Source organism: Vespula pensylvanica, chromosome 2, assembly GCF_014466175.1.
Source record: "Vespula pensylvanica isolate Volc-1 chromosome 2, ASM1446617v1, whole genome shotgun sequence".
Taxonomy (NCBI): Eukaryota; Metazoa; Arthropoda; class Insecta; order Hymenoptera; family Vespidae; genus Vespula; species Vespula pensylvanica.
The window spans coordinates 3,557,459-3,575,781 of record NC_057686.1 but is presented as its reverse complement, the minus strand read 5'-3'; the positions used below and the strand labels follow the sequence as shown (position 1 = coordinate 3,575,781).

At 35.0% G+C, this 18,323-nt stretch overlaps 1 protein-coding gene and 1 long non-coding RNA gene across 7 annotated transcripts in view; one reads left to right on the top strand and one right to left on the bottom strand.

Moving 5' to 3' along the window:
• Positions 1 to 747, bottom strand: part of LOC122627253 (pneumococcal serine-rich repeat protein-like) — a 2,604-nt gene extending 1,857 nt beyond the window's left edge. For 3 of the 6 annotated variants that reach the window (XM_043808273.1, XM_043808270.1, XM_043808275.1), the window contains exons 1-2: positions 644 to 747; positions 9 to 490 (exon numbers count right to left, since the gene is read on the bottom strand). In XM_043808273.1, the coding sequence (XP_043664208.1) occupies positions 9 to 490; positions 644 to 706 (545 nt within the window). In that variant the 5' untranslated portion in view covers positions 707 to 747. The remainder of the gene's footprint in view (positions 1 to 8; positions 491 to 643) is intronic. The other 3 variants (XM_043808271.1, XM_043808274.1, XM_043808272.1) reach the window with 1 other exon arrangement.
• Positions 748 to 9,710: 8,963 nt separating this feature from the next.
• Positions 9,711 to 13,605, top strand: LOC122627258. The gene is made up of 3 exons (XR_006326817.1): positions 9,711 to 9,877; positions 9,978 to 10,080; positions 10,203 to 13,605. It is a non-coding gene; the product is annotated as an uncharacterized LOC122627258 (long non-coding RNA).
• The last annotated feature ends 4,718 nt before the right edge of the window (positions 13,606 to 18,323 follow it).

Below are 18,323 nucleotides of genomic sequence, written 5' to 3'. Positions count from 1 at the left end.
CTGCGTTCCTTCTCAAGCTGTTCGATTGTGACGAGGCAGAAGCTGCAGCATTAGTTTCTGCAGCAGATCCACTTGCGTCTCTGCTTCTTTCGCTGTTGGATTGTGACGAGGCGGACGCAGAAGCACTAGCTTTTGCATCAGATGATCTTGCATTCCTTCCCAAGTTGTTCGATTGTGACGAAGCAGAAGCTGCGGCATTAGCTTCTGCATCAGCTGATCTTCTTGTTCTCCTTCTCCAGCTGTTCGATAGCGACGAGGCGGAAGCAGCAGCATTGGCTTCTGCGTTAGATGATCTTCTTCCTAAGCTACCTACTTGTGACAAGGAGGAATCTGCAAGATTAGCTTGTGTAGTAGATTCATATCCTTCACCCCACAATCTGTCGTATGATGATGACACAGGTACAGCATTAGATAGTGAGTCTTGTTCCCCTCTGTCATCGCTTCCTGTTGAACTTGCTACGGCACTTGCTGCAGCATTGGCTCCTTGATTCTGTTTATTTTCAATTCATTTTATAAGTATTTAAGCTTTTCTGTTTAATTGCAATTACTTTTCATATATTTTTATTATTTTTTATATATTTATAAAAAATTAATATTATTTTGTATATCCTATATAATTGTATATCCTAACGTATGTTGTTACCTGACTGGGTCTAGCTAGTGCTGTTGCGACGAGTGCCGCCAGGAAAGGGAGGTAGATCTTCATTGTTGTAGATCTTGGAAGAACTGATGTGCTGTTCCGAACATATTCTACATTATATATACATCCTGCCGCACTGCAATATGCAACTGTAAAAACATTAGTGTCCAAGTGTGATTGTTTTTTTTGTAAAATTGTTATCTTATCGGGTTGATATTTTGTTACGACAAGTGATAAATTCTATTTTAGAAAATTATATTCTGCTATATTTGAATTAATATCTACAGTTTATAATTTCGTATTGGAACTCATTCTTGATTGGAAATTCTGTTGATAAAGAATATTCTAAATATTTTTATTACAAATACTGAGGTTTGTTCATGTATTCAAAATCTGTCTGAAATAGAAATAATTAAATAAGATCACTCGGCTGATTAATATCAATTGACTTTGGAACTGTTTTCTTTAATGAAAATACGTAAAGGAAAAAGTCAATATGGTCTTATCGAGATCGAACTAAGCAATTTATATTCTCTCAAATATGTTTTTCACTTTTTTCATTTTTTAAGTCTATCTTCGAAGTGAAGAAACGAATGAAAGGGAACACCAGATTAGAGATTAACATTTATGGAATGAAATATTCCTACGACATCCTAACAAACCATGAAACAGATTTATCGGTAGTTAAACAAAGTTCATAAACATAACTATCTCTTGTCTTAAATTATCTCACTTTATTAACGGCTTACGTGATTAACTTCCTTACGAGTTTTCCTTAATCTATACTATCATAATAAAATTGTCTGGACGTATTAATTTCTAAAAAGAGTTATAAGTATCGTCATTATCACTATCAATTTTTATTTTAGTCATGTATTTGATATCGACAAATATGAAAAGAGTTTCTTTGACTAGATCATTTTAGCTCTTGAAATCGTGATAAGGAGGTCAAGCTGAAAAGGTTAAACGGAGTTAAAGATGTTGGAGAAGGTAGAGATAGAAGATAACGGAAGGAAGAGAAATGACTATGATGCTAGAATAGGTGTAGTAAAATGCAACTATGAGTTTAATAAATTTTATATCGAATAATTAAGATGCACTTGCAGTTTGTGATAATGGTGAGACTGGAGTGCCTCATCTTTTTACTTTACTTGTTATGTACCATCTTTCTTCTTCCTCCTTCTATCTTCCTCTCTTATTTTTCTTTTCTAGTGTATTTAAAAAAGGCGTATAATTAACAAGACAGAATTAATAGAGTTCAAAAATTGTACGGAATCGTCAGTCATTTCCTTTTCTTTTTCTTTGTTTAACAAAGGAAAGAAATTTTCTACGGGGATATAGGAAAACCAATTTAAAAGTTAAGTTTTTATTAGACGATTTTTCTTTTCTTACTAGACATTCAAAAAAGCCGAATTTCTTGGATATTCAGAGAGACCTTGTTTTCCAAATTTCATGCCAGGAGATCGGATTGAAACGTCAGAATGTGCTTGCGTTGTTGCTCGTGGCGTTCCTTCGCTGGAGTGATCCTCTAGGTAAGTGTCACTTCTTCCAAACCACAAAAGGAGTGCTTGCTGGTGAATAAGAAATACATTGCTCGCTCGCAAGTTGGAAGCCATCTTGGTCATGATGTCGCCAATGTCTTAGAATATTAGCTATTTTCCAGTTGGCTGCTTTGGATGAAGTTACTCCGTTATTTTCTTTTGTATCCCAAACCCCTTTTCCTCTTGCTCGTTCTTCCTCGCTCGAGTTCTTTCATCTTGTCCCCAAGGAAGACGAAGCGTGAGAGGCAAAAGTGCAGTGGCTGGAAGAGACGTTAGTCCGAGTACTAGCACTTTCTCTCTCTCTCTCTCTCTTTCTCCTTTTCTATCTACCTTTCCTTTGAGTCTCCGCTATGTCGAAGCGAACGTTTCGATAGCACAGACTATCCTACTAGGATTTCGAAAGGATTTCGGAAATGCGACCTAATAGGAGTTCCGTCTTACTTGAGAGTTTGATAAAACTCCTGTCGACTTCGACATTGCAACGTTTACGTCCGTCGTTGGTTAAATTTTCTGAAAGGATCTAACAAAAGTCGTTGAATTTGTTTCCATTCTTTTCATCATAAATAATCTAAATTTCATCTTTCGGAATAAATGTAAAAATGTTTCATAATAACTTAGGTATAATTTGATTAATATTTGTACGGAGTTGGTTTATAATTATTTCAACATTTATTTTGTTCTTTTTTTTTTTTTATTCATTTCTATATTTCAAATGTATTATGAAAACTATTTTTCGGCAATCTAATCGTCTCTTCATGCATCGTTAATTTTAATCCCATTCTGTTAATCGTGGTGTCAAGTAGAATGAAATGTTTAAACCAGTATTTAATTCTCGCTTAAATGCAGGTAACTTCGAAGTACATTGGACAAACCGAGAGTATAAAAATTTAGTTATTCATTTTACAAATTAAACAAAAAAATTATTATTTAGTTATAACTTACGAACGAAACAATAACACGAACGACAGAAATGTGTACCACGATGAAGATGCCAAAACACTTGTCAAAATATCATTAAGATGGTACACAGAAAGTTGTTCTTATGAAAGTAAATACATTTTCCTTCTTATCCTCCTTTGTTTTAACGTAAATGTAAGTTTTAATAATAATAATAATACACAAGTGAACGCAGAAAGAGATAGAGAGAGACAGAGACAGAGAGAGGAAGAGTAGCGTGTGCAAAGCGCATTAAGAGATACCTACTCCTCTTCTTCTCTATCTTTTCTTGTTCCTCTTTTTTTCCAACAATGATAAATTCCGAGAATCTTTTTGCAAACGGAGACTTCCACAAAAGAGGAAATTAAAGCTCTCGAGATTTCATTATAACCGCGTAGACTAAAGGCAGTTACGAATGGTAGGAGCAGTTACAGAATAATTAAAAATATTTGTAACCTTGTAGGAGCCGAATCGAGGCAATTATCTTTATGGATAAGTGGAATTTTATTATAAATTGCTGTCTTAATTAAAATTTCATGATTTTTACATTACCCTGTACTGAGAAAGTTTGCTTAGCTGCGAAAAAGATGAAGTGGATTTTTATCATTCGAGTTTATAAAGAAACATATGTTCTCCGAATGGACGAGGTCATCGACATTTCCCATTTGATTCGCTTGAGCTTAGGTGGGACGTCGTGAACGATCGATCGCTGAAAATTTAATTATCCTGACGGATCCCTGGTACCTTCTATTATTTACGGAATACAGCTAGTCCGTTCGAACGGACAGACTGTGCCGAATGCTTCTTTATCGGAGTCGATTAAATTATCAATGATCTGTTCGAGTTAACGCAATATCGTTCTATAATTTATCGAATCAACCAATCTATCCTTTTCCATAATGTTAAAAACGTCTAAATTCATTGCGTAAAACTAAAAATAATATCATACCGATCTTGAAAATTTAAATAAAAAAGAATTATATAATCTTCTTTTCTAATAACGTTTTCATATTATCAGCAAGATCTAGTTGGAAAAATAATGCAGTATCGTTTTTGAGTTGATTTGATGCAATAGATCAAGGTAAATTACAGATGTGAATATGTCATGCTTGGAAATAAGTATCAGTAAATCATTCAATGTACAAGGTGATTCAAAGGTCTCCTTATACGATTTTAAAATCATTTTTTTTTTATAAAAAAAAAGAAACATGTTTCATGTAAATACTATTACAATGACATTTCGATATTTTTTATATATCAACATGTTGGATGGGAATAAATATTTCATGACTAATTTAATTAGAATTCTTAGATGCGCGCGCGCGCGGGAGCGGATGACGTATATCAGAGTTGGTACATTAGAATTGGCGAAGCGTACATTCGAGTTCTCAATCCGTTGAGAAGAATTTATCGTTTGGAGAACTTCCAGTAGGATGTTTACTCTTGCAAAGCAGCTTCCGTGTTTCACCAGTGGGCACATAGTGCATATTTGATTATTGTGAGTAATTGCGTTTACCTAGTTAAGTCATTGTCGCCTTGCCGAGTTTCTCAGAAGAGAAATTACAATTTCCCTCAAAATTATTAGAAACTTTCCGGGCCACTAAGATTGTTGCGATATTATTGGTATTACTTGCATTAATTCGAACGAATGTCGACTAAAGGAAATGTATCTTGTTATACAAAACACTTCGACGACGTATGAAAAAACACGGGTGTTTGGAAAAATACGAATAATCGCGAAAATATTTATATTTCCATTATAACTCGATTGTATACGCATTTACCAAATACCGTTTTCAGTTCGTTAACTAATAAATATAAATAAGTTCAAATCTATATACATATATATATATATATATATATATATATATATATGCCAATCGAGTTCTTTGTTCATTTTCAACTTTCACGACGACGGAGGTCTCCTGAAATTTGTACATTCTCTTTTTCTTCGCGTGATAATTTTACATTTTTATTTGAAACAGTAACATCGATCGAGTTGTTTCCGAGTTAAATCGAATATATCGTGTCTCAAGGCGAACGGAATTACAGTGTTCGATATAATCACATTTAAAATGAAATTCGTGAAATCAAGTTTACGGACTATGATGTTTCATCCGATTTACTGTCTATTCCTATGCAGAATAATGCATCGCGTTCCGGTTGTTTCATGGAGAGCGCTGTAGCGGTCGCTTTCTCTGGAAATTAATATGGAAAACAATTCAGATCTAACCAGACAAACAGACGTTCGATCATTTTTTCTAACTGTCTTTTTTTGTTCACAGTTATTTGCATATATTTCAAGCCAGAACTAGGAATAAAAAATCGAACATGCACCAGGATTTGAAATAACAGAAAAAGAAGGTGTGGTATCGATCGAGTAAAGGCATTCTACTATTCCATACGATTAGATAGAGATTGAATCGCACGGGTATATCGAATAACCATACTCTATACCTCTCTCTTTCTCATTCGTTTTCTATATACAACCGATCGATCATTCGTTCGCTTATGTATTATTAAAGTATATGCTTTGTCTCGTTTCATTCTACATCAGCATTTCTAATCATTCTTTAATCCTTCACACCTACGATATGTATGGTTTAGAGTTTTATACTAATTCTAAACTTATCTTTGGTAATCAGAAATAATACGTTGTTATAATTCTCAATATAGATTTGTGATAATAGAATAATCGCAATAAACTTTGCGTTCGTTGTTCCATGAATTTATATAATCACGGAAAAAGCTAATTTAGCTTGTATCTGGTTCAATGATCTAACAGATCGATTTCATTGCTTCGATAGAAAAGATTAGATCTATCGACGTTACAGTTGTGACATGAACAAAGCGAAGAGAAGGAGCATAAGGAAATCTCGTTTAGTCGATCAATTTACGTTCTTTCGAAGAACGCTAATATTCGAGAGTGTTATGTCGGCTGATATCTAATTTCCATCGATATGTGTGTAAATTATATCTTACGATCTGGCGTTGCAAGATTGCCTCCAGCTGTGCACTTGTCGGCTGTCAGTTAAAAACAGACGCGCCTTGCGATTCTCTCGTCCATACAATATGATAAATCTATCGCTAATGTGACGGATTAAATATATAACCGTTTAACATATTAAGCATATAAATTGCGATCGTCAGGCTTTTTCCTTTACTTTATAGAATTTTGAATGTGAAATAATCTCTATGCATGCAACTGCATAAGAATTAATTCAGTTGAAGTCATACAATGATTTTCAAAAGTTCTCGATTTCAATATGTTTCTAATGTTTCTCCAGAAAGCGTTAAATCCAGGCGACGAGTAACATTAATTTTCCCATGACGAACGATTTATTATCTTTTTCAAGAAGGACTAGGAGCGCCGCGTAATTCGAGATCTCGAGTTACTACCGACGGTGAACGCTTAATCGGCGGAAAATGCGGATAAGAGACTGAACGGACCGAAGCGAGAAGAAATAGTTAACATTTCAGCCGCGATATATTGCGATCCGTCCGCTACATGTCAAAGCAAATTGTAAGTGAAATTAAATGCCTCCTTATCCGAGTCTGATAGATTTATGGCTATTATTTCAGAGCTAGGTATACATATACATTATCGCTTTCACGCCTACGAAAGTAACCGCATCCAGTAGTAAACGTCGAGTAAACCGTCTGCCTTTGGAATTTCGTCAACTCGTTCGCTAAAAATTAAAATAGTAACGATTTTGACAATCAATCTATCTTCGTTATTCCTATTACTTTCTTTTCTATTGTTTTTTATTTTATAAAATTTTATTACATATATAGAATTAATAGGTGTTACAGTTTCGTCCGTGATGCTTTTTAAGTGATCAAATTTAGCATTGGTCGGACTTCTCTTGATGGCCTTCGAATGCGAAATTAAGGTCTTGAAAGAAAGTGTTTGTCCATTACGATTTTAGATTTTGTATGAATTTTTAATATATATCCATTCTATGCGGTGTGACATTTGCAGAATGAACGATGATAAGAACAAATGATACTATGAGATTTCATCGTAGCTATATATGGAGCATTGTAAGTGACTAATGTGATCATTAGTCAGGCATTCTCGCTTCCCTAATGACTCCTTTAAGATTCCTTTATCAGTTAGAGGATGAGACGTGTAAATGTAGATCATAATTTAATCGAAGTTATGGTTAAAATAATTTTCTACTTGGTTAGTTAAGATTTTAAATTAAATTACAAAGAAATTGATACGATTCGCGAAAATCGATCCGTCATTATTTTTAATTTTATTAAATTTTCCTCATAACGATATATGAATACATAAAAATATTTGAAATTCAGAACATTCAGAATATTCGGATACATTACGATATTTACTATTTTATTTTTATCGTTCTTTATTCTTAGCTGGAACAACAAATTCAAGCAGAAATCGAAATCAAAACAAGCCAAGAGTATACAAACTTGCGTTTCTCGCGTCTCTATGACGAAATAATATGGTTCGACGTTGTTGATACTAGCGAAGGAGGGAGAACGACGGTTGTCGCAACATTTGTTGTTGTTACTATTGGCGGTAGTGGTGGTAGCGATGGTAGAGGTGGCGATAGAGGTGATCGTGGGCCTGGGCCTTGGCAGATACGGCAGAGACACCGTACAAGCAACGTATAATTAGTCTAATGACAGTGCCGAGTGCCGTTGCTATCCCGGAAGCTCGGAGAAACGTCGTAAGTAAGTACCTTATGTCTATGTATTATAGGTATATTTGAATTCTCTGTGTAGATAATTCCGTTCTTATATCTATACATAGCGTATACATATGTAAGCGTGTATGTATATCTATATTTCATTATATCGTAAGATACATACTATAACGTAATACCATGGAGAAGCGCCACACATTGTCCTTGCTAGCTTAGCTCATCGATCATTGTCGCATTTGAAGACAATGATTCGGAGAAATTGTTGTTTCTTATGTTCGGAGTAGGACGAGGATAAGGAAGACTGGTGAGCTCTTACGACAGAACGATGAGATTCCTTCGCTTCATCCACCAGCTTTCTCAACCTGACGAGCTGTCCCAGATAGTTGGACTTCTCTTCGAGATGAAATTTCTTGCCCGATTTTTCTACTATTTTTATATCTCCAAATGAACTTGCATTATATCCCTTAGTAAGAACTTCGTAAATTTAAATGTTATTACTTTTGCTTATTCTTTATTTATTTATTTATTTTTTTTTTCTTATTTCTTACTACGTGAGATCTTGTTGATAATGAAATGTCTTTGTTCTTAGCGAAATAGCAGCTATTGAATTTGTTATCAATAGAATGGTATTACACACTGAAAAGGTCAGAAACGTGATCGCGATATACGTATCATCGTGTGACTTTCGTTACGTGGCAGAGTACATATATCGTAATGACCGACCGCAATACTATTTGCAAGCTTGCTCCAACTCGTAAGACCGTTGTAAATCGTAAGACGATTTATCGCATGGCTATAATTCTCCGGTTGTTCCATGAATTTCAGTATCTAAGTTCGATTCCTGTTAGAATAACGTCGTGAGATACCTTTTATTACCGTCGCCTCTGACATAGACCACATATTTCTAATTTATATTTCGATCGTATTTAAATATTTTTGTAAAATTTATGTCACAAAGTAGAAATGATTACTCTGTCATATTGATTTTCTATCTGTTTTATCAAATTAACTGGAAATTCTGATCGGTCATTTTCACCGTTATCATTTATCAGTGATTACGTCTGTTAGGAAAGATCGATTCGATTATACGAAATACTTTATTAGCACTTCGTACGGATAATTATGAATTGATTGTGTAAATGGAATATGCCAGCAATGAGTCGCTAATGAACAGTGAACCGAGTTATCGATTGTCGCTAATCATTTCTTGATATACCAATGATAATTAATGAGTAATCGTTTCGTATAGATTGTATTTATAATGAATATATCATTTATTTGTCACTTTTATCAAAAAAATGTTATATCTTTCGATTCTTGTTTTTACGATTCATTATTTTATTAAAAGCCTTCACCTTTCATCCGTATAAATCTGAATGAAAAGTAAAGTGAAAAGAAACAAAAGATTAAATAAATTATATAAAATTATTTCGACCATCTCGTAAAAGTCATTTAAAAATTAGTTTTAAAATGCTACGAATTTTTCGAACTTTCGGATTACGTTCTTTTTTCGATTGTCACATTCGATCCCTCAAACGATCGATATTCTTTCAGGAATGGAGTACCGATCAACGACCTACCTACGACCACAATGCCCGCGGGAATTTGGCTTCGAAAGCTCGTGACGCGTTTCATCGTTCCTCTTCCATTTCTACGCGCCTACCTGTACAGAGAATACATCCACCTCACGTACACTTGGGAAACGGCGAACTGTATCGTGGAGCGTGACTAATTGTCGGCAATAATGCCGGCGACTTATCACACCGCCCTAAGTGTAATAGCGAGCTAGAAAGATTTGCGAGCTGTGGTGATCCCGTGGTAAAAGACGAAGATTCCCTTTGTGAAGAGTAAGATTCTAATATCTTCCGTCTAACGAGTATAATATAACTTAAACAAAATTTTATATAATTTAACAAAATTTTCATTTTACACGCCAACGATTCACGCGACTCCGCCTTTTTTGCCTGAGAAGAAAAACTGAACAATGAAAAACGAACCGTCCGATCTATCTTTGAATAAAGATGGTAAAGAAGTATATCTTGATAATCTTCAGTTAATCAAGACGATTGGAAAGACCGTCCGAAGTAAGTATCTTTCAAGACGATATAAAAAGGAAAAAAATTGTGAAAAAGAAAAATATAAAAACGAATGCAGAGGCAGAGAAAAAGTACGTTCTTTCGGCAGGTTGCCAAGAGGAGAGGAGGAAGAGGAAGCAGGTTTTCTACCCTTTGGAGAGCATCGTTCCAACTGCATCTTCGTGGATGGAATTTAAAAGCGGATGGGTGTAGTAAGTTTTCAGTTTTCTTCAGCTTCTGCCACGACTTTCTCTCTTTTCTTCTTTCATTTTCTCTCTTCTTCTTCTTCTTCCTCTACCTCTGCTTCTTCTTCTTCTTCTCCTCTTGGTCGAAGAGTACCGAGAGTCTGGACTTCCATTAATCGTGAAAGCAATTATTACGAGGGAAAGGTCACGGGGCAGACTCTTAATCGTTCTGAGGTGTGAATGCTAATGAGTCCGAAGAACATGGAGCCAAGATGCTCGTTGTCCGCACTTTCGAGAAAAAGAATGCTTGTGGCGATCTTATAGCCTGACCTTGATTAATGCTGAGAATAAATGTACTCGAAATATTTTATACTATATAGGTAGAGTCTAATGCCTTCTTCGTAGATTATATATCACGTCAGAATTGGATACAACCAAGAAGAAGATTGCGAGTGCGGTGTCATTATATAGTTACAACTATTACGCAGTTAAACTTTCTTATATTGTATACGCACATATGTTCCACGCGTCTAGATATATATTTATGCGTTATCTATATAAGCGTTGATAATTTTTTTAGATTAGATTCATCGTTGGTAAGAACATAAATTGAAGAATCTTACAATTAGTACGCATAAGTGGGTCATTGCCATCTTTGTCAGCCATGCATGTCGATCTTATCTTTCTGTACTTTTTAGGTATGTAAATCTTTTCTCGAGGGAATTTTTAATCGTACGAGTAAGCTCTATGGGGTAGTTAATGATAAAAAATTCACGATGAAATAACGTACTTTCAACGGATATTAAAGAAATATCATACTCATTTTTCTGATTAGTATTGGACACATGTGGTTTGTTGGTTTTCGAATGAACCTTTCAAAACTTTTTAAACGTAACGAGACTAACGGAGATGATGCGATTTCACGGCAATCGAACACCCATACTATAGTATAGTGGATCTTGATAATCCTATTTCATCCTTCATCTGTTCTCTATCGTATCTATATCCATATTGAGTTTTATCATTTTTTCATAATCGTACCGACTAATAACAGAACAGATTTGTATGCCGAGATGTATGTACATAATCGGATCTGTAGATATAACATTAATACTCCAAAGATGAATATTCCAGTGAAAAGTATCGGCTTTAGAATTATAAAAGAAGCTCAGTATAAAATCGTCCTGTTATAATCTTCGTAATTGGTATAATTTTGACGGGATCAAGTCTCTTGATAAAGTTAAAAATTCTTTTGCGAACGATATCCCTTTGATACGCACTCGATGAATGAATGAATGGAATAACCAACAACGTTACAATCGGTAGTAAATCCTGATTTTCTTGAAGCTAGAATGCAATTCGGCCGACGTAACGAACCAATGTACATAACGAGCGCCTAATTTAGAGTTAAGCCGCAAAGAGAGAAAGAGAGAGAGGGAGAGAGAGAGAGAAGCAGAGGAAGAGAGAAAACTGTCTAGTGTAGAGACGCCTTGCACCAGTGAAAATATATCTACGAAACAGAAATTGCAGTCTAGGACGAAATTTAGTCTCGTTAACCCGACTCGGCATTAATGTACACTCTACGTAATAGTTCCGTTAACCGGTAGTTATGTCAATTAGGTTTACTCGAACTGGCTGCTTTCAGAATTATTTAAAGAGTTATTACAGTGATGGTTTCTAGTGGGAGTTGCAAGAGAAGATTAGGATTATGCTTTTGGGAGCTTTGAAGTGTCAGCATCTATTCGAATTACTTTGTCTTGATCAATTCTAACCAATTCAAACCTGTCATAAATTCCGTACGATCTGCATAGTAATCAGAGACGACGTAATCAGAGAAAATGTAACACCGTTCGAATTGAAAATCGATCCTTTTATACGGTAAAAAGAACGATCAAATAAATGAACCACAAAATATTCGCTCGTTATTACGGCTAAATCAACTATCGATGGGAGCTTCAAAGGCAGAAAACAACAAACACGTGTGTCGTATAAACCAGATACACGAGCGACGAAACTCGATGAGTAGGTATCGAGGTGCTTCTCGTTGGTTACAAAATACATTCACATCCCCAATAGCAACGTTACGACGTAATATAACGGTGTACGTAATTCGAAAAGCCATTGTGAATTACGACTCGACGTTCGTGTTGCATACGCGATGCGACGACAATTCGAGAGAACATTTCACTTTCCACAGTACTTGCTTCGATTCAATCTTTAATCTATCATAGACGTGAATTCGATCATTACGATGACTCTCCAACGAGCAACAATAAAACAAGGGACCATTTTATTTCGATTATTTTCCACGGAAATACCAGTAGTCAATCTAATCCCTACCAATTGATACGTTATATCTTTGATCTTAATGTTTCTTCTGTGTAGAATTAGTAGATAACGATTGAAAAGCGATTGGAAATAAGTAATTAAGAATATTCTACTAACAATTAACTAAATTAATTTGTTAAACTTAGAACACAAAGAAACAAAGTGTTTTACTCAAGAGATATTTATTGTGGAACAAAAGAAATTTATTGCGCCATTTCTTGTACTATACTGACTTTTAGTGTAGGGATTTAACGTTGCGGAAATCTGGAAGAGATTAATTATACCAGGCATTTCATCGATTTCGCGTTGGACAGCTTGCTGAGTTTCCAATGCTTTCTCGCAAATATACCTTTGCCATTGTCGGGTCATTAATTTATATTGTAAGAATAATAAATACATTTTAACAAGTTGTTAAGGGATTTAAAAAATCAGAAATGACACGAATAAACAATATCTAATGAGTAAAGCACAAAAGTATCAGTTAAGGATGACGAAAGAGTATCTGTTCGTTTACGGATTTATTTACCAATCGTTTTATCTTACACAGGTAGCTTTGTTAGTGATAAACGAGAATGCGTCGTTACCTCCGAAGGAGTCGATCGGAAACGATAAAGGACGATCGACGAGTAAGTGTAAAGCGATAACACCAACCGATCGAGAAACGATCCAGCTACAAAAGCCGAGTCAATCTTCGTACTCGGAACCTGAATTATTATACCTTACGTCCGATACGGTTATATGGCCGCGACTCTGCTCACCCGTTGAAATGCTGTCAGCTTAATTAATGGTGTTGTGTCATGAATGTGGGCAACCTGCCAGCAGCTCGTTAAATTATCACACAACGACTCATTAAGCCTGTGCGCTTCGATAACGAACTCGTTGCGTCTCCTGTCCCTCAGGATAATAGCGTAGATAACTTATTCCTTCTTGCTATTTTGCATCATGTGTACAGATATGCGTACGTGCGTGCACATATGCGAAATAACATAGATGCATACATTGTCAATAAAATATCTTTATACTTTATCGTTTTCAATCGTCATATCCAAAGTATTATTATTATCTTTAGTAGCCTCGTTACTTGTACGATACTATGAAATTATTGTCGCCCGTTTCACGATCGATAATGAAACATTCGTTTAAATATCACCCTGAAATATTAGATGATATTCAATAAATCTAAAAATAACAGTTCAAATTTAAAAAATAAAAAGTAAGTTCGAATATGATAATTTTTATTCCGATCAACACGATCACGATGTATAAAAATCAAACGAATTATAAATTAGCGTATACTTTTTTAATGCAATTCTAAATAAATTAGGCAAATAAGCAATTCAAATACTAATGAATATATAGATAACGAGAGAATTTCTCGATCGTAAAGTCTTTCTTAGTGTTCCTTGGAGGAATAATTTATTTCTTTCTCTTATCCCCCGAAAGCATTATTAAGGCTCATAATAATGACTACTAAAGTTAAACTCACTCCCTAACTATTGCATAATAGAAAAGATATGGGCGACATTCGTTACAGAGGAGATTCTTCATAAAATTCACCTTATAAATCTGTCAATTATTCATCAAAACGGCAGCTCGTAATGACGGAAGCGAGAAGTAAACTGCATGTTCTGATCGAGCGTAATTATTCAAATCCGACCGAAGGAAACTCAACGTAATGCGTCACTCTGTACATCGCTGTAGGTAAATAATTACGTACTCCTGTCATGTAAATACTTGCCATACTCGTCGACTTAATGAACTCCATGCTCTACTAGTACCGATCGTTCCCTCTCTCTTTATTTCTCCTCTCTCTCTCTCTGTCTCTGTCTCTCTCTTTTTCTCTTTCTCTTTCTCTCTCTTTCTATCTATCTATCTCTCGTAATTATACTTCATACGAATATGAACGTATATAACTTGCGATAAGGGCAGATATATGCATGTATACATATATGCTTCAGGCTTTTGCTTCTCATATGCAAAACTTAACGTGGAAGTTGGAACAATACATATGCGAACATTTGCGTAGGATCATTGACGTAGAAAATATTACGATATGTTCAATATGAAAGAAAGAAGAGTATAAACAAGTTCTTCAGCGAAGATTAATAATCATACTTGTATAAAATGATTAAGTCACATATCGTTCAGCTTTTAATGTTGCTTAATGTTTTATAATCAATGCAACGATTAAGTCTTTAAATATTCATCTCATTAAACCGTAACTCAGTTTATATTCTTAACCGTTTAATTACTTTTAAAAATAAAATAGTCGATTGCTAGTAAAGAAATGCTTGCGTAAGCACTAACCGTTTCTCTCGCAACTTTGTAATTAAGATTGAAGAGTAATGAACGATAGAATAAATCGTCGCTCGTCTTTATGTAATGTCGGAGCTTTAGAAGTCTCTTATATTTCTGGATTAATTGCCATTCAAAAGAATAGATTCGTGTTAAACGATTTTCATATGTTATTCCTAGGAGAATACGTACAGTAGAATGAAAAAGAAAGGTCATTCTCATAGTGGTATTGTCTGAAAGAGAATAGCTTGGTTTAGTACACGGAACCCTTTTCAATAGGAAGAATTAGGTCGAAAGTAGAATCGTCTGAAATAAAAGTTAATCCTTCTTGAGTTGCTCAATACTTCGTTCGGATAGATTAACAATAAGGTTGTACGATAGAGATTTTGAAAACTTATTGACCTATGACCTTTAACCACTTGAAATTGCTTTTTTAAAGAAGCACACTATCCGAAAGGAATAGCGTTTTATTTTCCAAACAAAGAATAGTAACAAACGGATGCGGGTCCCAGTGTTACAAACAAGAGAATGGAACAAAATAATAGGGTCAAGTAGAAAACTAATACTATTACAAAATTCAAGTAATATCTTTGAAAGGAAGAGAAAAGATGGCTTCACGAGGATGCGTCACGTCGTTACCTTTCGTCCATCAAGAAAAACTAAAATGAGAGAGAAACAGAGACAGAGAAAGAGAGAGAGAGAGAGAAACTTCAGAGACGATAGTACTCGTCCGCTTGCGAAAATCGTATAATGCTCGAGCTATTCAAAGGAGAAAGACTTAGAGTTATAACGTTACCGGCGAGTTTCCGGAGAGAAGATCGCTATCTCTATTGCTATCGCTATCACGGGCAAGGTCCACTCCGAGGTATACGTAACGTTTCTCCGTAGCATCTGGAATCTCTACCTTCTCTTCGGCTCCTTCTTTTTCTCCCACTTTCCACCCTCTTCTCCTCTACCTCGTTCTCCTTCTTCACAGCTCGTTGGAGCCCACGATACAGTGCAAGAAGAAGGTTAAGAAGACCGGAAGTCTCGTCGTCTTTCTGATAAATAGCTCAGAAATTTCAATAGCTTGAAGTACGTATGCCATTTCTCACGAATCATTTTCGATACGGTAAAATCTTGTTCTCTTTTAATATCAGCGACAATTGACAAATTTCAAAATTGAATTTTTCTTTCTTTCTTTCTTCCTTTCTGACGTATCTGCTATATCATTTTTCTTAAATAAAAATCACGAAGACAGGGGAACCTCATAATATAATAAAATTTCGATGCTGGTGTATAAATTTAGAGTTAAATTGCAGGTTTAAATCTAAGCTATTATTTACACTTTCGTGGAAGTACGTCATTCTATGCACTCGGAAGTAGGACGCTTCTCAACGAGATAGCAGTCTACGTGATCCGCAAATTCCTTCCCTCTTACAACGAAGGAGCCACTCTTTCTCAATGTCTCTCCTTCGTATTGCGGAATAAAGAGGGAGAGAGAGAGAAGGAGAATAAACACTGCGACTTCGAGACAACGTCTTTCTTTAGGTGAATCTTCTTACTCAACGGATAATCTCACAACAAACGGCTCTACTATTTCTGATTTTTAGAAACTTTTACTTACATTTATTTCGTCTCTTTGTCTGTTCTTCCATTTATTCCTTCATCTACATTTTAGGTCGTGTGAATTGCAAAGATTCTGAAACAATTTAGATACAATTTATTAGTTGCAATGTAGTTAGCGAGACTTTATAAGAAAATGATTTCGACAAAAGCTTCTTCTTTTTTTACGTAAAATTGTCCTTGAAATAATCTTGAAGCAAATAACTTCTATTTCAATATTTCTTTTCAAAAAAGCATTGTTTTCGAGATATTTATAAATCTCAGTTTGAGAAACTCTATCTGTATATATAATACACACATATGTATGTATATATATATATATATATGTATATGTATTGCGGTTCCAGATCTATGTTTGGATCCATCACTGCAGAGAACCCAAACATCAAAAGAGGGAAAGATAGAAAGGTTAAAGGGAAGCATGATTGGATCACGTTCCCTTCCTGTGGTTTTAGTCAAGCCAAGGATCGATCTCGAGTGCATCACAACAGAGAGCAACATATTTGTGTTCACATTGATTTCCAATGATACATTTGATGAAGACAAATCGACGTCAAACCATTATGGTTTTTAAAATTTTCTTTGTAAAGTTTTCCCAAGTTAATAATTATATTTTAATAAGCTTAGATGAAAGTATATGTACATAGATAGCGCTCTTTTATCTATCTCTATGAAAGGATCAAAATGTTGAAAGTTCATATAGGTATATTCTTAGTAACTCAAGAACAAAGGAAAACGAGAACGTCGATGTTGTTTCTAAGAAAAATGTTGTATTAATACACTACTCGGTATGGATCGAATGTTTCTTGCAATATGCCTAATGATCTGCCATTCGTTCTTTCGCACGATGTTTTATAACGAGAGAGAAAAGAAAATACGATGGTTAGAATGATGCTGATGAAGAGATGGTATCGTCGAAGAGAATAAGTGTATAGAGAACCATTGGATCGTACAGGTGCATTTGCAGGTCGCTTTTCAAGATACTTTAAGACGCTTTAATGTCGTATTGTCTTCCGGGAAGATTTACAGACTTGATCGCATCACTGGCTTTCGTTTGGTTTTGTGAAAAGGTAATTGTTCTCTCTGTGACATACAAGTATCATTTCTTTCGAATACAATCCTCATTAATCCATGCGCTATGTTTTACGATATATTTATCTCTACATTTTTTAAATAATAATACGTTTTTAAAAATTCAAACGAGATAGCAAACAATTTCTCTTACAAAAAATAACATGAAATATTGGATATTTTTCGTTATCATGATTATTACGACGATAACACGAAAATTACTATCAGACATTTTTCAGATCTATGAATTTTACGATCACTATCTTAATTCGTAGCGTTAATGTCTCCATTTTCTGCTCTATCGGTGATATAATTCGAATCGATTGATGCTGGGTGTTCGATAGCTGCGAAGCCATCGTTTCCTCCCTATCTCCCTCCCCACCTCTTTCTCTCTCTCTCTCTCTCTCTCTCTCTCTCTCTCTCTCTCTCTCTCTCTCAACTCGTAACAATAGATTTTAGAGTCCGATTCGATATCGTCGAGCCTATCTTCGGCTTCACAATTACGTATCATTAAAGTAACAACGGCTTAGCCCGTTGCACAAGTAATAAGGTCGAACAATTATGTGGCATAAACTGCCTCTCGAAAGCCCACCGAGCACGATGCTACGAAAATGCTCCGTAAGTTTCGAGATTTTATTTCGATATCAAACTTTCGATCCCCGTCAAAAAAAAAGGACTCGTTGGTCGTAATTATCGAATCACCGGATAAAACTCGTTTTGCTTATTTACGGGAATAAATTTGCCAGGAGAAAAAACATACTGGATGTTGTGAGGACATTTACGATTTTCGTAACGTATTTTTCGCGATATATGTAAGTTTTTTTTTTTTTTTTAATATCAACGTTTTAGATTATTTTCGGTTTAATAACGGCCATTTAAGTGTCAAAAGATGGACTCAAAAAATTTATGAAGCTTATTTATGATCTTATAAAGATAAGGGACGATAAAATAGACACGGGTATTTACTTTCT